General features: G+C 41.1%; 1 protein-coding gene across 1 annotated transcript in view; it reads right to left on the bottom strand.

Annotated features, from left to right (window-relative positions):
• Positions 1-22,128, bottom strand: part of Kcnh8 (potassium voltage-gated channel subfamily H member 8) — a 383,313-nt gene that overhangs the window by 49,607 nt on the left and 311,578 nt on the right. Inside the window, exon 11 of the mRNA XM_052745629.1 lies at positions 16,609-16,823. Coding sequence (XP_052601589.1) covers positions 16,609-16,823 — 215 coding nt within the window. The remainder of the gene's footprint in view (positions 1-16,608; positions 16,824-22,128) is intronic.

Raw genomic sequence — 22,128 nt, 5'->3', positions numbered from 1 at the left:
TGGTGGAAAATTTTAATGTGCAGATGGTACCCTGTGCTTTTAGGATTAAGGGACTGAGCAAGCATTTGCAACTTTATTTTAAATATATACTAAGTTCCAACTGGGTTTCAGGTGGAATGATTTGTGCTTGAAGTTCAAGTTTCTCATCTCCCTTGCCTACTTGCTGAAGAACTCTGGACAGTTTTAGCTTCTCTGATCCTTAGCCAGCTGTCTTATCTGGAATATAAACCCACTTATTATAACATGCACTGCACCCTACAGGCTCAATTATTTGAATGCTTAAGCAGGTGGCATGGTTCTGCGTGGTTGTGATAACTTTGAACATGAAGACTACCTAGTGCGCTACCGGGGGCAGACCTTTGAGGTACACGACCCAGACTTCTAGTCTTTGCTTTTTTTTTTTTGGTTTTTCGAGACAGCGTTTCTCTGCGTAGCTTTGGGCCTTTCCTGGAACTCACTCTGTAGCCCAGGCCAGCCTTGAACTCACAGAGATCTGCCTGCCTCTGCCTCCCAAGTGCTGGGATTAAAGGCATGTGCCACCACTGCCCAGCTATAGTCTTTGCTTTCTTATCTGTAAGATGAGATTACTGTGCTCTAAGCTCCTACTAACACACCCTAAGATGCCCACCATGTCTTCCCTACCAGCATGGACTGAAATCCCCAGAACCTGGGAGCCAGAATATACTCTTCCCTTAAGCTGTGTCTGTCAGGTATTTTATGTCAGTGATGATAAAAATAACTAATGTGACATGTAACTTATTTATACAAGTTCTTGAAGGGCTAAAATAACTTAAGGTTTGCAAAGTGCTTGGCACAGAGCTGGGCTCATGGAGGTTGAGGTGAAGGTAGGGCTGTGCTGTGCTAGCTGTGGGGCAACTCCAGAGAGGGTATTTGTGCACTTCTAAAACCTAAACCATCACCCAGAGCATATTTGTGGTAGGGGAGCCTCCCTCCCACATTCTGCATCTCAGTGGGTTGAGTCTGAGAATTCCTGGCAGATAAACTAGGCAGTTTTTCATTCTGAAAGTCTAAATACACATAGAGCCAAGCCTGTTGGTGAGCATGTGTGTTCATATGCAAATCTGACACTCTTTATTTCAGGCTAAATGTCTGCTGTTCCCTACAGGATGGAAAAAACCAGGGAAGGAAAGATGTTTTCTCGATATTATTTATGAAATGGCAGGTGACCTTTCTTCCTCTACCTTTCACAGCCCAACTTACTTCCCCATCCTCTGAAGGAGCTTAAATCTAACTTCTCGGGTCTCACTCTGGAAGCACAGCTTGAAATACTCAGATGGCACCAAACATGGTTGATTATTTTTGTAGGGTAGGTGCTGTCTTTGTTGACAGCAAGGGGCTGCACAGGAGAAAATCCAGCAGATCATCAGTGTCCCTCATATGCTCAGGTGTTGGGGGCTTGGCCTCTTGTGCACAGGTGAGGTTTTCAGTAACTGAATGAAGACTATGAGGGCTAAGATCTGACAGATGGGTTAACCCAACTGTTTATAAATCAGTGGGCAGTTGGAAGGCGGCAGGCCCCGTTGAAGAAGGCAGTTCACTAGGGCTTGCCCTTGGAGAGCATACCCATCCTCTCTCCTCTCCTCTGTAACCACTATTTGCTCGATCACAGCTTTCCACTGTTTACTCTGTTCACCACAGCCCAGAAACAGCAAGAGCCCAAGTCAGACAACTATGGACTTAAAATCTCTGATGCCTTCAGCTAAAATTAACCTTTCTTACTTAAGTTGATTTTCTCAAGTGTTTTGTAACAGAAGCAGAGAGCTTACAGAATGAGTCACTACAGAATGGCTTAAAACTTTGTATGTGTGTATGTCTAAGTGGTATTTGGGTGCTGTGGGAATGCCGCTGAGATACATTTTCATGGGAACCTCCAGTGATGCAACTACACAGAAGAGACCCATCCTTGCCATTACCTGCTCTTCCTCCTTTATCCAGCAACAACTCTGGCCACCAGCCTTTCTCTGCATCACCTCACTTATCTCAAGTCTTCATGCCACCGGGTTTCCATGGAAGCCACGAAGCTGTATAGTGTGTCCTTTCCCTATTTCATGCCCCCTCCCACACACAATGATTGATGAAGGTGGCCATTTGACCCAAGCTTTACTACCTAGTGTTTCTATTCCAGAATTAGTCTAGAATTCTAGAATTAGTCAACAACCATTTCTTCTATTTAGATGAGTAAAGAAAAATGGTGAGTGTGGAATAGAAGAATAGGGTTATGATACAGAGAAAAGTTAAAGTAAAGAGTTGAAAGAAAATTCTACCAGAGGTTTGAGATGCTGATGATTAAGTTTCTAAGATCTAGGATGTATGTGTGTGTGTGTGTGTGTGTGTGTGTGTGTGTGTGTGTGTGTGTGTGTGTGTGTGTTGTGTCTCTCTGTGTGCATGTGGTGTGTGTGTCTCTCTGTGTGTATGTGTGTGTCTGTGTATGTATATGTATGTGGTGTGTGTCTCTGTGTGTGTGTGTATGTGGTGTGTGTGTGTATGTGTGTCTGTGTGTGTGTCTGTGGTATGTGTGTGTGTATGTGGTGTGTGTCTGTGTGTGTGTGTGTGTCTGTGATATGTATGTGTGTATATGGTGTGTGTCTGTGTGTGTGTGCATGTGTGTGTGTGTACACAGTATGTGTGTCTGTGTCTATATGTCATTGTAAATAGTGACTCCCCTTTCTTACTACTCCATTTGGGTTGTTTTCAGTCAGTATCCTCATTGTGAATCACCCCAACATTCATTAAGAGTCTTAGAATGATTTTGTCAATGTCCTTATACTAGCTCTAATCCTAACATAAGTTCTCTTCAAAGAGCCGCTCTGTACCTTGAGAAGAGAAGAGAATAACTTCCTGCCTTTGATAACTTTTGGATTATATGCTCACCTTGCTGAAGAAGAGGTCTAGGCAGGAGAAGCAAAACATCAGGGTTAGAAATCAATATGCATTCAGAGGTCAGTAGAGTCTACTGAGGCAGCCTTCACTGAGATCTTTAATAGTAGAAGTAGGTGAGGCCAATCATAGCACAGAGGATAAAGCAGAGAGCCTGAGTAATCATTAAGAAAAACTGGGCTTGGTGGTACCCTTGAGATGGTTCAGCAGGTAAGAGTGCTTGCCAAACAAATCCAATGACCCAAGTTCAATTCCTGGAAACAATGGTAAAAGGAGAGAGCAAACTCCTGAAAGTTGTCCTCTTACCTACACACATGCACATGCACAAGCACACACACACACACACACACACACACACACACACACACACACACACACACACACTGTTAAAAAGAATAGAAAGAGGCACTGGGCCACTTAGCTGTAGTCAGTGGTAGCAGTGTCCACTCTGAGAAGCTCACCTGTGAAGTTCATTCAAACATCGTGAGCATCAACACAACCCTAGGCTCTGGAGATGCTAAATGAGACATCTTTGCCTTCGAGGTACCTTGTTTCCTTCAATTCCTTCTGAAACCACCTAAAAACTCCACTATGAGAAGTTTCCAAACACAAATTTGGATACAAGGACCATGTCCAGATTGTTACCCACTTAGCTCTCCTGCCTGATACTCTTAAGGTTTGTAGGTGAAAGACTGACTACAGGAAATTTTAAAGACTTTTTATTTTTGTTTCCTAAAGGAGGAAATTTTAAGAGAGACAACTGAAAAACCAAGACACCTTGCTGGGCCACAAATGGCAGGGAAAGTTGACATGATAAAGTGACCTGTGAGTCCTTCAATGTCAATTTTCTGAGAATACTTCTCTCAGAATGGGACAGTATTAATTATGTTCTCTTACTACCCAAATCTGTGCTAGCAGATGTGTACCTATACACAGGCTACTCTTGGAGAACTAAGAATCTAGACTGTCAGATGTGATTTGTAAAATTATTACTATTTTGTAAATAACCTTAAAATAAAATTGCTTCCAAGCAGTCTGATTTTATTTCACATTGAAACAAGGACTAAATTTAAACCAAGTGCCTTCCTTGGAAAGGCCCCCCTTCCCCATATAGTCTTGAAATGAATTACATCATAATATAGTCACACCAACAGTATAAGATGATGGCAAATCAAAGCTTTCACCTGAAGGATCTAGTCAGTCTCCATTCTAGGAAGCATGGAACTGAATACCATAGATTTAGGAAAGCTTAGTCACAGAAGAAGCTGCCTAGACCAGATGCAGCTCAACAGGACACAAAACTCAATGCTTTCTCCAGTGACACTTGCATTTGACAAGGCTGCCATAAAAACACAAAACTAGGGCCTGGGGAGATAGTTAAGTCAGCAAAGTACTTGCTGAGCAAGTATGGGGACCTGAATTCAATTCCCAGCCTCCATATAAACATCTGGGTGTGTTGCTGTGAACTTGTGCTGGGAAGGAGGAGCCAGGGCATCCCTGAGGCTTTCCAGCCAACCAATCTAGTCAGGTCAGCAAGCCCTAAATTGCAGCAAGAGACTTTCCCAAAAATCAAGATAGACAGTTTCTGAAGAAGAGAACTTAAAGTTGATCTCTGGTTTCCATGCACATATACATGTGCACATATAATCACATGTACCTACACACATGCATAGATACCATCACACTTGAATACATATATAACTGCACACACACACTAAATAAATAAATAAAATAATGAAAACAGAATAAGGAAAAATGGAGATAAAGCTTGACTTTTGTGTGTTAGAGACCTGGGGTTCAGACCTGGACAGAAACATGCATTCTCACTTTGATACCTCAAGCTAACACCAAGGAGGGATGTGAGGAGGAAGACTGGACAGATTTCATCACCTGCACTGCAGATCTGTTCCCCACAGCTCATCACTCAGGGCAACATATGGATGGATTACACACTGGTGAATTATTTTTTAACCACAGGTAAGTCACCTTTTCTAGAAGCTTGGGTTTGTCAGTTTAAATTCATTTATCCTTTCAAAATTTTTTTCTAATGAATTGTTTTATCTTCTTCTTCATATGTGAATGCATTATTTTGATCCAAATCCACCCCTCACTCCAACTCATTCTGGGTTCTTCCCCCAAATCATTCTTCTCACCTTCACAGTCTTTTTTAAAGAACACACACACACACACACACACACACACACACACACACACACACACACATACACACACACACACATGCAGACAGATACACACACAGACACAGACACACACACATGCATGCACACCACACACATACAAACCATACACACATCATGTATACACCATACACACACACATACACACACACACACACACACACACACACACACCTAAGATTCCATGCAGTATTTGTACGTATGAGTCCACTATAGTGTGAGAAATCTACTAGAAGCATCACCTCTTAAGAAAACTTTCTCCAACCAGCCATTAATTGTCTATAGCTTCTCAAACAAGGAGTGAGACCTTGTAATCCACACCCTCCTCAACTACCCATGCTAGACTATTGACTAGATTAGCTTGTGCAAATCTTGGACCAGCAAACAAAGCTCTGAGAGTTCATGCAGCAACTGCTTGTTGTGTCTGACACTGTTTTGCAGTTGTACTCCTCAATCTCTGGCTTTTTTTTTTTTTCAAATTTTCTGTCCCTTCTTCTCTGTTTCCTTAGCCTGGCAGGAAGAGATTTGATGGTACCCTTAAATGACAGTGTCGTGGCCCAGGCAACACAAAGAGTGATTGGTGGATAACAGTGCTACTTCTTTGATCTCTGGGGCAGTAGTGTTTTATGGGTTGACCCATTTCTATAGAACATGGTATGTTTGCTAGAATTCAAAGACAGATATTCTTTCATCCTCCACCTGGAGGACTTACATCACTCATATTGCAAGCTTATTTCCATTGTTCAGTTAAAGTCCCCACAGGGCTCTTGAAAATCCTGTGTTCTAAACTTCAGGTAAGTGAAAACCTGTTGTTTTTCAGTGAAACTGGTTTTTATTTCATTGTATTTCTTTTGAACGTACTGACATTCTCTTTGGCTTGTGGCTTCTGAGGGGTGCAAGCCTAACTTCCCGTAGCATTGCACTTTAGACAATGCCCTGGCTCTATAGCCAATAAGACCCTAATCTCAGCAGGATGCCTTGTGTCAGCAGTACATTGGGCCACTTGGGATAGTAGTGTAGGGTATAAGAAACTTCATAAAGTAAGCATTCTATTAGGACACACTGATCATGAATAAGAAAATACACAATCCAAACAATTTTGTAACCTGTTAAATGCTTTGCAAAACTTAAGACAATGTGACAGGAATGTGGGAGGGACAAATGCCAGCATGTGGTTAGGTAAGGCAGCAGGTGAGGAGGTGCATAAACCAGGAGCCCTGAAATGCAGGATGGAGTGAGGCAAGGCAGGCTGGATTCCTGCCAACACCACATGCACCAGGTGGCCTGGGAAGGCAGGCAGGGAAGGAAGGGGTAGGACCTTGACAGTTATGGTAAGAAGTCTGGATTTGCTAGTTCTCTGTGCAGGGTTGAGGCCTCCTTAGGCTGCACCTGTCCACCTGTTGTTTTTATTCAGCTCTTGCTTTGGGGTGATGCTGGTGAGACTTTCATGGTAGAGCTTCTGACATTACTAGGAGACACAATCTCACAGCAAACTGTCTGAGTGTCTAGATCTTACAGTTTTTCCATCCTCTCTTCTTCCATGATCTCTGATCAGGAATTGTATTGTTGATGTGTAAGTTAGGACTCAATTCTGAAACTGCAATTTTATCAGTTGTGGTTTTCTGTAATTGTCTCTACCTGTGGGGTTGCCTGTGATCCATATGTGTTTGGACGTTCCTAGTGAGACCCTGAAAGTGTAGTATAATATTAGGTTTTTTATCATATTCATATATTTCATAGATTCACAGATTTTTTCAGACACGTGTTGTAGAATAGAATAATTGTTAAATATATAAAGATGTATAAAATGTATAAAAATGTGTGACATTTGTTTATGCTGAATTTGTTTAATTATGTAAAGATGTGCTGCTTTTGTTTATGCTACATTTTTTAGTCAAGTAAAGATGTGTTGCTTTGCCTGCCTAAGGCGTCTGACTGGTCTAATGAAAAGCTGAATGGACAATAACTAGGCAGGAGGGAATAGGCAGAGCTGGCAAGCAGAGAGAATAAATATGAGGAGAGAAGAGGAGAAGAAGAAGAGAAAAGGAAGGAAAAAGAGAGGGAGATGCCCAGGGCCAGGCAGCCACCAGCCAACTAGACACAGAGTAGGACATACAAAATGAAAGAAAGGTAAAAAGCCCCACGGCAAAACATAGATGAAAAGAAATACAGCTTAAAATAAGTTATAAGAGCTAGTGGGACAAAAATAAGCTAAGGCCAAGCATTCATAACTAATAATAAGTCTCGTGTCATGATTTGGGAGCTGGTTGGAGGCCCAAGAGAAAGCCTGCTACACACAAGTAGTTTGTGACATATGATAGACCACTGAAGTAAAACTGGATAAGTTGGTCACTACAATAAAGATGTATATAGCTGAATTATCATCTTAGGGTTTTTATTGTATTAAAACACAATGACCCAAAGCAACTTGAGGAATAAAGGGTTTGTTTTAGCTTACAAATCTACATCACAGTCAATTACTAAAGAAAGTGAGAGCAGGAACTCAAACAGGCCAGGAACTGATGCACAGGCCACCGAGGAGTGCTGCTTACTGGCTTGTTCCCCATGGCCTGCTTAGCCTGTTTTCTTTCAGCATCTAGGATGACCATCCCAGAGGTGACACAGGTCACAGTGAGTTTGGCTTTCCCACATCAATAATCAATGAAGAGAATGCACTACAGGCTTGTCCACAGGGTCATCTGGTGGGGGCATTGTCTAAGTTGAGATTCTCTCTTTCAAAATGACTCTACATTGTGTTAAGCTGATATAAAATGCTGTGGGCCACAGGAATATATCATAAGAACTCACCTGGTAATGGCAAAGTCACTACCTGGAGGGATCAACGATTTCCTCCAGAGGAAGCCAAATTCCAAGGAGCTTTTGGTGTTACTTGGCTTGTTATATATCAGCTGTATTCTGATATGAAAATCATGTGTGCCTTCCTAGTTTTGCCAGTTGATTTTTCCCTAAGAAGGGCTAACAGTGTGGACTGATCACTCTCTAGTCATACACATTCCAGATATTTGGAGAACAGCCTCAGGAAAGGCTTTCTCTGGAATCAGATATCTCCCTTGGCCACTTTCAAGAACTAGCAGTAATAACAGTCCACATGCAAGTCTCCTGATTTAAGACAAATTCCACAAGGAGACACCGCCTAGGTCAGGTGGATGTTAAGTAATAGCTTTACACAATTTAGCTCGGAACCTTTCTTACAGCCTTACTAACTTTATAGACCTTCAACTCCTTACCTAACCACTTCTAAGAATATTTAGATAACTTTCTGTGCTGACAGCTATGCTCAGCCAGAACCCCAATTCAAGCCTCCCTGTAATTATCATCATTGGTCTATCCCCAAATGGAGGAAAGAACCTTATCAGAGATATCTCTGTACTCTCTAAGAACAGACTTAAGCATCCAGACTACCTGTTTGAGAAGGCCTGGTGGATGTGCCAATTAAGCTTTACTTACTCCTTTCCCAAACCTTACCTCCAGTTCCAGATCTCCCTTTAACTATCACCAGAGGCATCTAGCTGTACATAGGTTGCCTAGCAACTGCTTTCCCCCACCCTGCAGAAAAATGGCAGATAGCATGGACAGATATGAGGCACAGGAAAAAGGAAGACAGTTTTATTTTCTCCCATTGACCTAGCAACTTATAGATTCTTAACATTTTCTACTAATCACGTTTAAGACTATAGTTGAGCACATAAGATGCCTCTTCTTAGATATTACCCGAATTTGGCCTTTAGTTAATTCATTTTCCCATTGGTCACTTCCCTTTGGGGTTGCAAATGATAATTAATGGTCATTGCCTCTCTATGTGATTCTTATCACCCCTCCGTTTGACCCTGGAAGCCTGGCTTTACACTGCGAAGGGAATACTGCTTTTAAGTGTATATATACCAAGACTTCCAGGGCACTGGAGGATGGAGAGGAGAAAAGAGAATGGAAGAACTAGATGGGTAAGAACTTGAGAGGAACAAACTCTTCTAGATGGGGAAGAACTAGATTGAAGGGCTAGAGGAGAGTACTAGAGGAACGAGATGGAAGATGAGGAAGAGTCAGATGGGGAAGAACAAGATGAGAGAGAATGAGATGGGAGAGGAGCTTATATGGGAAAGAACTAGATGGGTGAGAATCTAGAAGGTGCAGAACTAAGATGAAGGAGTTTAGATAGAACCTAGAGGGGACAGCAGATAAATGCAAAGAGAAATTGGGCAAGAAAGGAGCTAAAAATGAGAGCAGAGTATAAGCCTGTAGAGAGAGAAATGACAGAATAATAAAGTGTGTGGACTAAGGAATTTTGTGTACATAGATTCATTTCTTTTCTTCAAAGATTAATTATCAGCTGGTTGTAGATTCTTCCCGGACCCTGGGAGGGGACTAGCCAGGGGCTGGACCCGCATAGTCCTTGTTAATAAAACTAGCTAATATAATGATTGATAGGTAGATTTATAAATGATAGTTAAGAGGGAGAGAGGAAGAAAAGGAGGGGGAGGAGAGAGAGAGAGAGAGAGAGAGAGAGAGAGAGAGAGAGAGAGAGAGAGAGAGGAGAGAGAGAGAGAGAGAGAGAGAGAGAGAGAGAGAGAGAGAGAGAGAGAGAGAGAGAGAGAAAGAGAGAGACTGAGGTAGGGAGAAGGAGAGGGAGAGAGGACCTAGACATACGATAGTGAACAGAAGAACACTAAAGACAAAAAGACACTAAAATAACCATGGAGGAAGTGATGACAAGTTACTTGAAAGAGCAGCAATTAGACTGGTAAAAATTTTTCAACATAACAATGCAGATTAGTAACGTTGAAGAAATGAGAGAAAAAAAGAAGGAAATTCATACTTCTAAGCATGAAGAAAAGTCAGAGATGGATTCCTGCTTCCCTAGACGCTGAACATCATTACAAGTGTGAAATAATAAACACTGGGTGCTGTTGTGCAAACACAGATGAAGGACACTATAGAGTGATCTTTGGAGCAATCTCAGAAAAAAGTGCACTTATATGAACAACTAGCATGTAATAGGCATGGCATAGAGGTAAGTATGGAAAGTGAGGCCTCATTCAATTATGATGCTGAGAAAATTCATTAAGTATACGGAAAAAATAAGTAAGAGTCTTACCTCATACCATTAACAAAACAATTCTGGATAGCTTAAAGAAAGGTAAAAAGGCAAACAAACATTAAAATAACAGAAGGAAATAAAATCAAATATCTTTATGTCTTCATGTTGTAGAATCATTTTTTAAAAATAAGATATAGATTAAATTAGCCTTAGAAGAAAATATTTATAAGCTCAACTTATTGAAGCAATATCATCTATGTATTATGTGGTACTAAATGTTTGCATATTCACACAATGGATGTTTTAGGTAGCTGTGGTAGTGAGGGAGAAACGGCTATTTGTAAGAGCATGGGTCAATCTTGGAAGCAATGATGACTCCAGTGGAGGGAGCCTTGCAACATGGCATGTGCTGCCGTTTTAACATCATGTGTGTCCGTAACTCCTGCATGGTGGGGCAATGGCTGAAAGAGTAAGCTTTGAGTTCACTAAGTGACTCTGTCTCAAACAAACAAACAAACAAATAAGGTGGAGATTGAGGGAGGGAGACACCTGGCATTGACCTCTGACCTTCACACATGCATACATGGGTGAAAGCCCCGAAACAAGTATCAGACACTAAGGGAGAGTTCACACAGACAAAAACAAGCAAGACCATGAAATGAGTTTGAGTGTGGCATTGGGTTTGGTGAGGAAAGGGGAGAAGAAAGAACAGGGCAAGTTTGTAGAGGAAGATAGTGTGCTTTAAACATACTGAGTCCTAAAAGCCTGTCCTCAGCAGTTTGATATATGGAGCAGAGTCCCAAAGAGACAAAAGCATAGAGCCAAGAGCCCTGTGATACTCTTTCTTATTTTGTAAAAGAAATAGTTACATTTAATATATATGTTTTCAGAAAACATATATATTACATATATTGCTTACATTTGCTTACTTTTTGTCATTTTAAAAATAGTATTGCATGTAGCATCATGACTCTCCATTCAATACATGAGACTATGCTGAAACTTGTGTGTGTGTGTGTGTGTGTGTGTGTGTGTGTGTGTGTGTATGTGTGTGTGTGTGTGTGTGTGTTCAGTACTGGGAAATGAAACTTGTGCTTTACAATGCTAGGTGAATAGTTTACTGCTAAGCTATATCCCTGCCCCCCTAATCCCCAAAGTCTTTTATTTTTGATTCAGGCTCTTTCATATTTGCTCAGGTTGGCCTTAAACTTCCAATCCTCCTGCCTCAGTCTCAAGAGTAGCTGGGATTGCAGGAGTGTACAATTACTCTGGGCAAAAGTAAAACAGAACTCTGGTGTATTCAGTTTTGCAAGCGCATTACAAAACGATGGTGCTTATGTTCAGAACAGTGGGAGGACTTAGGCATTGTGATGAATCGTCAGATTTTAAGCCACTGTGAGTTGGCAGCAGGAACCACCCAAGTGCCATTAGAAGATGCTGAGGGTGAGTGTTTCTCACACACACCCTTGCTTTCAATCCAGAGTCTCTCTCAGACTGTTGGGGTTACTGCTTGTGTTTCCTGTAAATAGCAGGTCAAAGGACATCACAGTGAAGACTGGAAGACACTAAATCTCAGGACCTCTTCCCTTTTTAACTAAAGAAGCAGGGAGACAGAAAGAGGTAGCTTAGCATTTTATGCTCCTCAGATAATATATTGTGAGTGGAAATTAAAGAAGAGACGAGATGACGAACACATTTATAATGTTAATAGGTTCTAGTCATCGTTAGAAACCGCCCAGTGTGGTAGGATTGAAGAATTTACCCCATTGTTGGCATTTATCACTGCACAGCCACCACGCCATCAATAGCCAATCAGCATCCACCGTGCACAGCAATATAATATTTATGTGTGGTTACGTGAACGTCTGAGGTTTAGCCTTCTTCATTTTTGAAAACAATTATTTTGGATGCTCTCCAATCATTTTGTTTGTTTATCTCAAGTTCAAATCTCTTTATGTGAAGGAAAACTAGATTTCTCAAAAACAGATGAATTTGTGTTAAAATCAATTTATAAAGCTTACCATAACAAATGGTGAAGCAAGTAATCTGCATAGACAGAAATGACTGAATTAGCCAATCACTGTAGGCCACCAGGAGCTACAAACGGGGCCAGTACGGAAAATATGCCAATAACATAAGATATATAATTAGCATAAGGTCAAAATAGAAATAGGTAGATTTTCAACAAAGCTAAGAAACATTTTATATACTTTAACTTTCCTGTGAGAATGAGGTAAGATGTCCTTCTAAAGCTCTGCAGTTCAATGGAGCTGCAGGAGCCACATCCCAGTGTGCCACAGCTCCACCAACTGCAGACAGCTCCTTCCTGCTTCTGCTTTATTTCCAAATGGGCTGATGTCAGTCTTGTTTTCATTATTTTGTTTTTATTGTTTATAGTTAGACAGTTTCACCCACTATGTGATGAGACCCTGTGGACATCTGATAGTTTATGAGTTACTTTATACAAGTAGCCACTCAATTTTTCAGAATAAGTGACTTTAGGTAGTTACATTTATGCTGTTTCCATGTCTGTTACAGAACCATTGCTCTACCAGAAACCCCTGTGATTGGTTAGTTCTGTGTGGGGGGGGAGAATTAAGGAATGGTATTTGAGTTCAAACTTGTTGACAGCAGAGCAGCATAGTAGATGGAGCAACAGGACTCTTTAAGCACAGACTGGTGTCAGGATGTAGCTTTTCCTGAAAGTCAATAAACACTGGAGCAGTAGGAAGGCTTTTCACGGGGTTATGGATTACACAGAAGACAGGTCCAAACTTATCCAGCCACGGAACTGTATCCCAAAATTTTGGAGATATATATGTGGTGTGTGTGTGTATTGTTGTTGTTGTTGTTGTTGTTGTGTGTGTGTGTGTGTGTGTGTGTGTGTGTGTGTGTGTGTGTGTGTGTGTAAATAAGCATTTTGAGAGTCAAGTAATCCAGAACAATAAAAATCTCAAAGGAAAGCTTCAGTTCATATGTATCCTCACATTTTTTAAATCAATATGCAGGCTAGCTTAGCTTAATTTTATTTAGTGTTCAGTGCTTATATTTCTTTTAAGCCCTCTCAAAACACTATTGGCTATGCTTTATAAAGGCTATCTCTTTGTTGTATTTTCACCTCAGTCACTGGGTCCCTGTCACCAAGTAGCCGTCTGTCCTGTCCTAAGTACTTGGTGACATTAGCTCAGGGAGGAACAGCTACCTGCCTAGGCCCAGAGCAGCAGTATGGTTTCCACCGTTGCATTCATCCTTCTTTCCCAGTGTGTCTCCTAAGGCTCCCGTTCTGTACTAGAGACACTCCTTACAAAGAAGCAATGCTTTAGGGTTCCAGCCACAATGATATAGCCTTCACCGAAAAATACTGTGGTCAAAAGGAACTATAAAGTTGGACATAATGCACTGATGCAATACATGGAGTAAAGATTTCAGTGACTGTGAACGCTGGGAAAAGGGAAACAACACCACCCTGAGCACCATGTTGAGATGGGTGTTTTTCAGGGTGGGCGAAGGGGACTGTCCACTGTTGCTTTGCTAGATGAAATAGCCAACTAGAAAGGGGCAGTTTCACAGGGCAAAGAGTTAGGATAAAGATCAGAGGAACCATCCTGTGCAGGATTTGGGGCGTATATTCCCCAGGGTGGGGGTGGCTTCATCATTGCCAGGGTCTGAGTATTAGCCAACATCTGACTGGCATATGCAGGGCACAGTACCCCAAGAACCTTAAATGCAAGGATGTCTGTGAGGAGGCTGGGTTGCAGAACATGAATTTCATAGTCACATTGGCCCGAGGACCTGGAATTTGAAGCCAAGTTGGACCAAGAGAAAAAGACTTGAAACACATTGAGGTATTAGCAGAGTCCAGAGAAATCACTTCAAGAGGGAGGGAAACACTTCAGAATAAGGACAAACCGAAAGAGCCAGTCTCACAAGTCCAAGATGATTGTGAACATGACAGAGGTGACCTGCTAATGTTCCATCAGAAGAAGAAGCCTTATCCCACGGAGAGGAAAATGATGTGGAGAAGCTTTCATAGGTGACACACATCTTTAAACAAAACTATGACACTGTTTAAAAAGGAGTGAACGATAGTGAGGAAGGAAGGAGAGGAGAGAAGGGAGGAGAGGAGAGGAAAAGGAGAAGCAATAATACGTTGGATGAAATTAGACCCTAATGTTACATTATATTTAAAAATCAACTCAAATAAGAGACTTAAATGTAAGACCTTCTTGACATTGATCTGGCCAATGACTTTTCTTTTGAATGTGACTCTAACACACAGAATCACCAGTAAGGAAAGACTGATTAAATTATGTCAAATTTAAAAGTTCACAGCAAGGGAAACAACCAATGGAGTAGGAAAAAACTGCAGAATGCCAGCTAACTATACATCTGATAGAGGTTGATATTCAAAATATGTGGGGAACTCAGAGAAACCAATGGCAAGAAGACAAATAGACTGATTAAAAATGGACAAAAGAGCAGTATAGACATTCTTTCAAAGAAGATATTCAAAAAGAGTTGGGCATTATTCCTAATCATGGAAATGCAAAATAAAACTGCCACGAGCTATTATCTATCACACAGCAGCTGGGATGACTGCTGTCACAGAGCTGAGACATGACTATTGGTGGAGATGAGAAGAGGGACTCCTCACATACTATGGGTGGGAACACACAGCAGACACTGAAGTATAGCTACCACTGATCCAACAATTCTACTACTGGTTATGTATGCAAATGTGCTGAGACCAGTATGTGTCAGAGATACATGTGTGTTCATGCTCATTGCCACATTCTTCCCAATATTCAAGATATGGATCAACTTGAATGTCTATGAATGAACAGACGAATAAAGAAAACACAGTATTTATGCACTCTGGAATACTATTCACTCTCGATGGAGACGGAAGTTCTATCATTTACAACATTCATGAACTTGGGAGGGGGCTATGCTTAGTGAAATAAGCCTCATGTGATCCTGTATGATTTCACCTTTATGTGGAATCTGGAGAAAGCTGGAATCATAGAAGCTGAGAATAGGATGGCAGTTACTTGAGGGAGGTAGGAGATATTGGTCCAAGGACACAAAATTTCATCTCTATTTCAGCATGGTGACTATCATTAACAATGACATATTGTCCACTTGACTACTGCTGAGAGCATTTTGAATGTTGTCATCATGAATGAATATGAATGTAAGTAACATATATTAATTAGCATGATTTATGTATTTAATAATGTATGCACATTTCAAAACATTGTATTATATTTCTTAAAACTGTGATTTTTATACTGTCATGGAGAACACAAACTGCACCTTGAATTTTAAGATTCAGTCTATTGCATGAGATGCATGGGAGTTATTTCAGGAAAAGGCAGGACTTTTGTTACTCAACAGTAGACTTTAAACCTGGGTTTTGTTCTCACGTACTGACCTCGCCACCTGCAAGTCTGCATGACCACAGCCACTCTGAATCTGTCTGTTCTGCTACAGAAATGAATTGACACTTACCTTAAAGGGTGTTTTAATTAATAAAATGCTTTATATAGGAAGATTGATTAGAGTAATAGGTAGCCAATAAATATTGACCCTCATTTTCTATTACCAGTGGAGAGGTGGGATAGCATGTATTTATCTAACATCACTTATACCCCAAACCTAGAGGAAAGAATATACAATACCCATTTTTAATGTATTTTTCAAAAGAGAAAATGCTAATGATTACCCAAAATATCTGCATATTGTGGATTAGTCATAACTACAGTTTCTTAAAGCTCTGAGTGCTGCAAATATCTGAGACAAGACACTGACTGTTACACAATGAGCTGCATGTTCTGGCTTGCCTTTCAACAATCATTCCTATTAAGTCATTATCACTGACACATCTAATGAAGTCATGCTCACGATCAGCTTAAACACAAGGCACAGTATAGTACATATTTTGACAGGAAAGCTGTTTGTATAAACTGAAACATAAAGCAAATATATAATTGCACAAAATGTTCATCATGCTTTAAGTGTGACAGTCTTTGGCTTGAATCCATTTATGAAAATTTGGACACTCTGAAATAGATTGTTTGGGGTACCATTTTAACAAAAAGATTAGTTTCTTGCAATTTCCTGTGTAGCAGTTGAAGGGCTGAACATGCAGCAAACTCTGACCCACATACTTTCTCCTGAAATCTTCAAATGCTGGAGGCGTTACTTATTTCCAGATAAGTACTGTGTATCACTGAAACTGCAATTAGACATGAGTACATGAAGATGAGCAAGCAAGAAACTGCCTACAAATAGTCCTTTCCTTGCATGTTAGCAAGGATTGCAGGTTCTAGTGAATCCATCAATTAGCCGGGGGCTGAATACCTTACCTGTAGAGCCCTTTACAAGGAGGCTATGACATTTGTCTCTATTATATCTGATCCCCAGTGCCACGTGCTAATTAGAAAGGGGACTTACATCACTCTCATGACCTTCTCGAAGGTTGTATGTGAGGTCGTGTTGGATGTCTTCTACGAATTTGTGTGCGTACTCAGGGTAAAGGCCCAGGACCTCAAAGAGACCTTTAAGGATGATACACTGAAGATCACAGTAGGTCAGAGCCTTCACGTCAGCATTGGTCTTGATCACTTGGTCTTTAATTGATAGATTTGCTCCAATTAAATCCCCCTTCCCTAGGAAGAGTGAAAAGAAAAAGAACCATGTCGTTTTGAAAAGAGGCAGAACAACTGGGGCCCAGTCCCTTCATTTGCCTTACAGACTCCATTTCTCTCAATTGTACAAGAAAGAGAAGATCATTGTGAGCAAAGATACTCAATTTCAGCAGTACTGAGAGTTGGGGCTCCATTGCTTTTTTGCTGTGGTACGCAAGATGTTAACACCTTCAAACGTTGCCAAATGTCCTGTGTGGCTAAAACTGTCACTGGTTATGAACTCTGGTCTAGAGGACGTGGGTGGATGATTTAGGCATCCTAGATCATCTGTGGGTTCTAAGCAGCTCTCTGGTAGAATTTGGAAAATGACTTTGGACCAGTCAATTTGTCAGTCACTTTAACCATTCAGGGGGTAGTAATTACTAATTTTCCTAGGTGGAAAAATGGCTCTGAGCTTCTCAGGTCAGTGCATCAGGAAACCTATTGTCTAGATTCTAGAACTTTTGGTAGTAACAGAAGTGTAATATTCAACAGACTAAGGTTTTTCATTTACTTGTGATCATGTCTCTAAGATGGACAGGGGGTGAACTGGAAGGAGAAAATCCCCATCCCTCTTCTGAGTCAGGGGTAGGGGTTGAACATTCGGGCCATGGTTTGCATATGTAACATCAGAGCATGCCTCTCAGTTGTCATGTTTTGTGATAGTGAAAGAATGTCTTTCTCCGCTTAGACAGGAAGTCAACAGACCAAAAACTAGGGTCTCAAATGATGACTACTCATGGGACCAATGTACTCCAATTCCCCTTGATATCTAGGAGCAAGCAATATTGCTGTCTACAATAATTCAGCTGGCTTCTGGGAGCTAACTTCCTTGTTTGTTGATGAGCTAATATTGGACAATTTCATCTTTTAAATCTTTTAAGTGATTTTAAGATTTGAAAGTACCAGAAAGAAGAAACAGACTCCAAGGTCAAGAAATTACTGAATTTAACTTCTGCTGTACTTTGGACACAGCCACAAAGTCACACAGAAGCCACACAAAAGACATGAATAGACCTTTAATTCAAACTTGGGCTGAAGGCTGGAGGAGCAGGAGTATTTCACAGAGAACATTAGGCACTGGTGTTAACCTGGGTTTCTAGTGAGTCTCCACAAAGAACACTGTTCCCAGGGATTAACTATGATTATCTAAATGGTCTTTTTGCTATCTTGTAAGCAACTGAGGCCAACAACTGCACAGTCCTCAATACTAAGGAGGCCATGCCACGGGAATATTATCAAGTGGGCTGGAGAGATGGCTCAGCAGTTATGATCATTGGCTGCTCTTCCAGAGGTCCTGAGTTCAATTCCCAGCAACCACATGCAGCAACCACATGGTGGCTCACAACCAACTATAATGGGATCTGAATGCTATGCAGACAGAGCACTCATATACATAAGATACATAAATAAATAAATCTCTTTTTAAAAAGGGAATGTTATCAAGTAAATTGCCCCACGTCCATATTCCATTATTTAATTTGTAATTTTCCTCAATATAATATTTTAATTAATTATTTGGGAATTTCGTACAGTGCACCCCAATCACACTTGATTCCCATTCCCCCCAGATCTACCCTCCCACCCTTGTGCCTTCTCCCTCCAAAAAACCCAGAACCAAAAAACCCACCAAGTCCAATTTGTGTTGCCCACATACTCTTTGGAGCATGGTCAAACTCCCAGTGGTCAGTCTCTTAAAGAAAATTGAGTACAACCTCCCTACCCCTGCCCCTACCTCCTGCCAGAAGCCATCAACTGTGATGAGCTACACATCAGCATCTTTATAACAGTTTTTAAGGACTGTCTTCAATAGCTTCCTGTCTGGACTGTTTCTTTTTTTGGGGGGTGCGGGGGAGGGTTGTCACAGAAGCCTTCAGTGTCTCTCATTTTCAGTTATGAGTCTGCAGTCATTGATACTGCTGCAAAAGAAGCTGCCCATAGCAGGCGGTGGCAGCACAGATCATGAACTTTCACATGGTTTCTACCTGGTCCCCAGCAGCATCAGGGATCATAGACATCAACTTGGACTCTGGCGGCAGTGTGGACCACGGAAGTCTTTTGAGTAAACTTAATCCAGAAAATGAGCTCAGAGTCAGGGCGATCTTGTGGCTGGGCAGTGAGTCTGCTGGCAGGATCTGCTCGAGTTCCAGAACATTGTATTCCACCCTACCCTTGGTGCTGGCCACGATAGGCGTAGCTATCGTGCTTGTAGTCCTTGGACAGTGGCCTCAAGCTCTCCTCCCCGCAGCAAGGAGAGCCACGCTAGGGGTTGCAGTTGCAGCAGAGAGGCTCCATGCTGTGGGTCAGGTCTGCAGATGGAGCAGCAGCACTGGCATGGTGTGTGACGAAAGGCCAAGGAAAGCCTAGTGGTAGCCTGCGCCTCCGGGTGGCCCAAGGACCGATATTACTCAGTGACGTGGTCTTATTCCACCTCTGCCACATGCCCATACCTGCCTCCGACTCCACGTCTCTAGTTCGGCTTCTCTCTGCTGTGATTGCTGCTCCATTATGCCATCTTCCCCCCGCCCCCCAATTCCATGAAATCACTTTTAAAAAGCATCTTCCCATAATACCTGCCTTCTTTTAGTTGTTCATTGAAGCCTCCGTGGATCTTTCAGGTTCCTCAGAGCGGCTCTGAGGCCCTGTGGGCACTGGCAGCTGCCACCACATTATTTGTAATAGACAAAATTCTAAGTCATGTTCCTCACCTGGCAGTGCTCTGGCTATGGCTTGGGTTCTGGTGGTGGCAGTGGTGGCCACAGCTCTTCCATCTAATTTCTAAATGTTTATATTTTATTGTATTCAGCATTTTTGAAACAAAATTCCTGACAAGAAACTCATAAAAGCCCATTCTATTTATTAGCAAAGGGAAACATGAAATTAATCACATATGCTTGATATATTCAGAATGTGTATGAAATAAAAAATTGAAGGTAAATTATCAAATTCTATCAAATATTAATTTCAAATTAATATTAGATTTAAACTTTGAAATTAAGTCTACTTTGGCAGAAGAAAACAAAACATATTATAGTCTATATTTTTAGTTTCTGGTCACGTCTGGAAAAATTCAAGTCTGACTTATTGTTGTCACTAATATTGCTAAATCTGAAATTATGTTTTCTGTATGTTTTGTTAAAAATCTACACAGTTGCTTAACAATGTAAAGTTGAATATGGACATAAGATACAATCACAGATGGAGTAATCAGTACAGTGACTTTACATTTGTCTATTTGAGGATGATTATCAGGACGGTGTCATGTAGAAGATTCTATTATGCCAGGGACATTTGGAGGAATGTTAAGGCTACTATACTTTCATATTTATGGTTGCTGTGGTATGACTATAAGCAGAAGAATACTGCAAACACTTAGCTAAATTTGGCACTTTGGAAAGAATTCCAGTTTTGTTTTTGACTTGGTGAGTGTTCATGGAGCATAGACAATGGGTTGAGTCTCACACTGAGCTCTGGCTAGGCTTCCTTGCCTCAGTAACAGCTCTGTGGATTCCTCCCTGCTTTTATTTTGAGATTCCTAAATTATTGTCTTAACTACTCCAGGTCTTAGTATCCTTATTTCCGAAAGAAAAGAGTTATTTCTCTGCTCGCTGTGGGTTATGGGTAGTCTCCATCTTTTCAGAGCTGGTCTTTGAGGATCAACAACAGTAACAAAAAGGGATATTAATTACATAGAGGAAGATAAATATAATCTGCCAAGACACTGCTTATCCTTATCACTCATTGCTATTTTCTGACTTCATGAGAAATTCCTGGGACAAGTCTCTCCAGGCATCAGATCTGGAAATGCTTTCGTGTGCCAATTGGAAGATGGTGTTGCTTTAGCTCTTATATAAACACTTCTTCTCACAAGACTGCTAATTCATTTCAGTGGTAGAATGAACTCTTGTTAAGTAACTAGAGACCAAGATGAAGCTGTATGTGCCGTAGGATAGTGCAGTGTAGGTTGAATGAGCTGCATGAAATAATATTAAGATGAAGAAAGTTACAACATTCCATTGACATGTTAACCTTGGATCTTCACTTGTCTGTGGCATCATACCAGAGTTTAGAATGATCCTGGGACAAGCTGAACTTACACCAGCTTTGGTATATATGTGGTGGGGGCAGAGCAGTGAAATATCATCATAAAATCACAATTTATGGAGAAATTTGGAGCATGGAGCAAAAGAGCAATGGAGTAAATCTTTCAGCAACAAGTAATTTTTAGTTATAAGAATTATTACTATTGGATCATGTTTTATAAGCTATAGCAGTGACATAGAAGCCATTAAATTTGCACCTTTTTGCTCTAATGTCATGGATGATACCTTCATTTTTCATTCCTAAAACTGTTGCTAGTCACCAAATTTAAAAATGGACAAGAATTGAAAGAAAAGCCTGACTATTTTTAAATGGTGTGTTATATCTGCTTGCATGTATGTCATATCTGAAAAAATGGCCAGATGCTCTCAAAAGTAGGCTGTGTCAATAGGAAAATCAGCAGGCTATAAAAATTTCAGTGGCACTAGGGAAATCCATGGGGAAATCTGATTTAAACAATGTTTTGGAAGCAAATTAGAAATCATTGTCAATTCTAAGCCAGAATTACAAAATGATAGAATGACTGTTCTTCCACTTTGCAAGTCAAGAAGAGGGAGAGTCCCACGTAGGTTCCCCAGCTGTGGATGTGGGTGACAGTGATGTGGCTTGATCTGTTTATAGGGCCCCTGGCAGTGGGACTGGACTTATCCCAGGTGCATAAGCTGGCTTTTTGGAGCCCATTCCCTATGGTGGAATACTTTGCTCAGTCTTGATGCAGGGAGCAGGGGCTACGTCCTGCCTCAACTTGGTATGCCAGACTTTGTTGACTACCCAAGGGAGGCCGTACCCTCTTTGAGGAGTGGATGGGGTTGGGATTGGGGGGAAGTGGGATCCAGAGAAGGGAAAGGAGGGGGAACTGGGGTTGGTATGTAAAGTGAAAAAAAAATTTTAACAAAAAAGAGATAATAAAAAGAAGATGGAGGAACTGTTTTATCATCGTCTGCACTTACATAGAGGAGAACATCACAGAAGGCTAATAAAAACTGAGCCAAATCTTGAAGGACAAGCCCCACCTTTCTGCTGTTAGTGAAACTGAAGTTCACAGGAAGCAGTGAAAGCTGTAGTCACAAGGTTCTGACAGCACTCAGTCACCAGCTAGTCCCTTTTAGTTGATGCAGTCACAATGTCATAGTCTTTTAGCTATGCTATAGCACAATGCAGCTAAGGTATGATTTATTTCTGATGG

The sequence above is a fragment of the Peromyscus californicus genome, unplaced genomic scaffold (assembly GCF_007827085.1).
Source record: "Peromyscus californicus insignis strain IS unplaced genomic scaffold, ASM782708v3 Scaffold_19__1_contigs__length_69161282, whole genome shotgun sequence".
Classification (NCBI taxonomy): Eukaryota; Metazoa; Chordata; class Mammalia; order Rodentia; family Cricetidae; genus Peromyscus; species Peromyscus californicus.
This window is presented reverse-complemented; position numbering and strand designations above follow the sequence as displayed.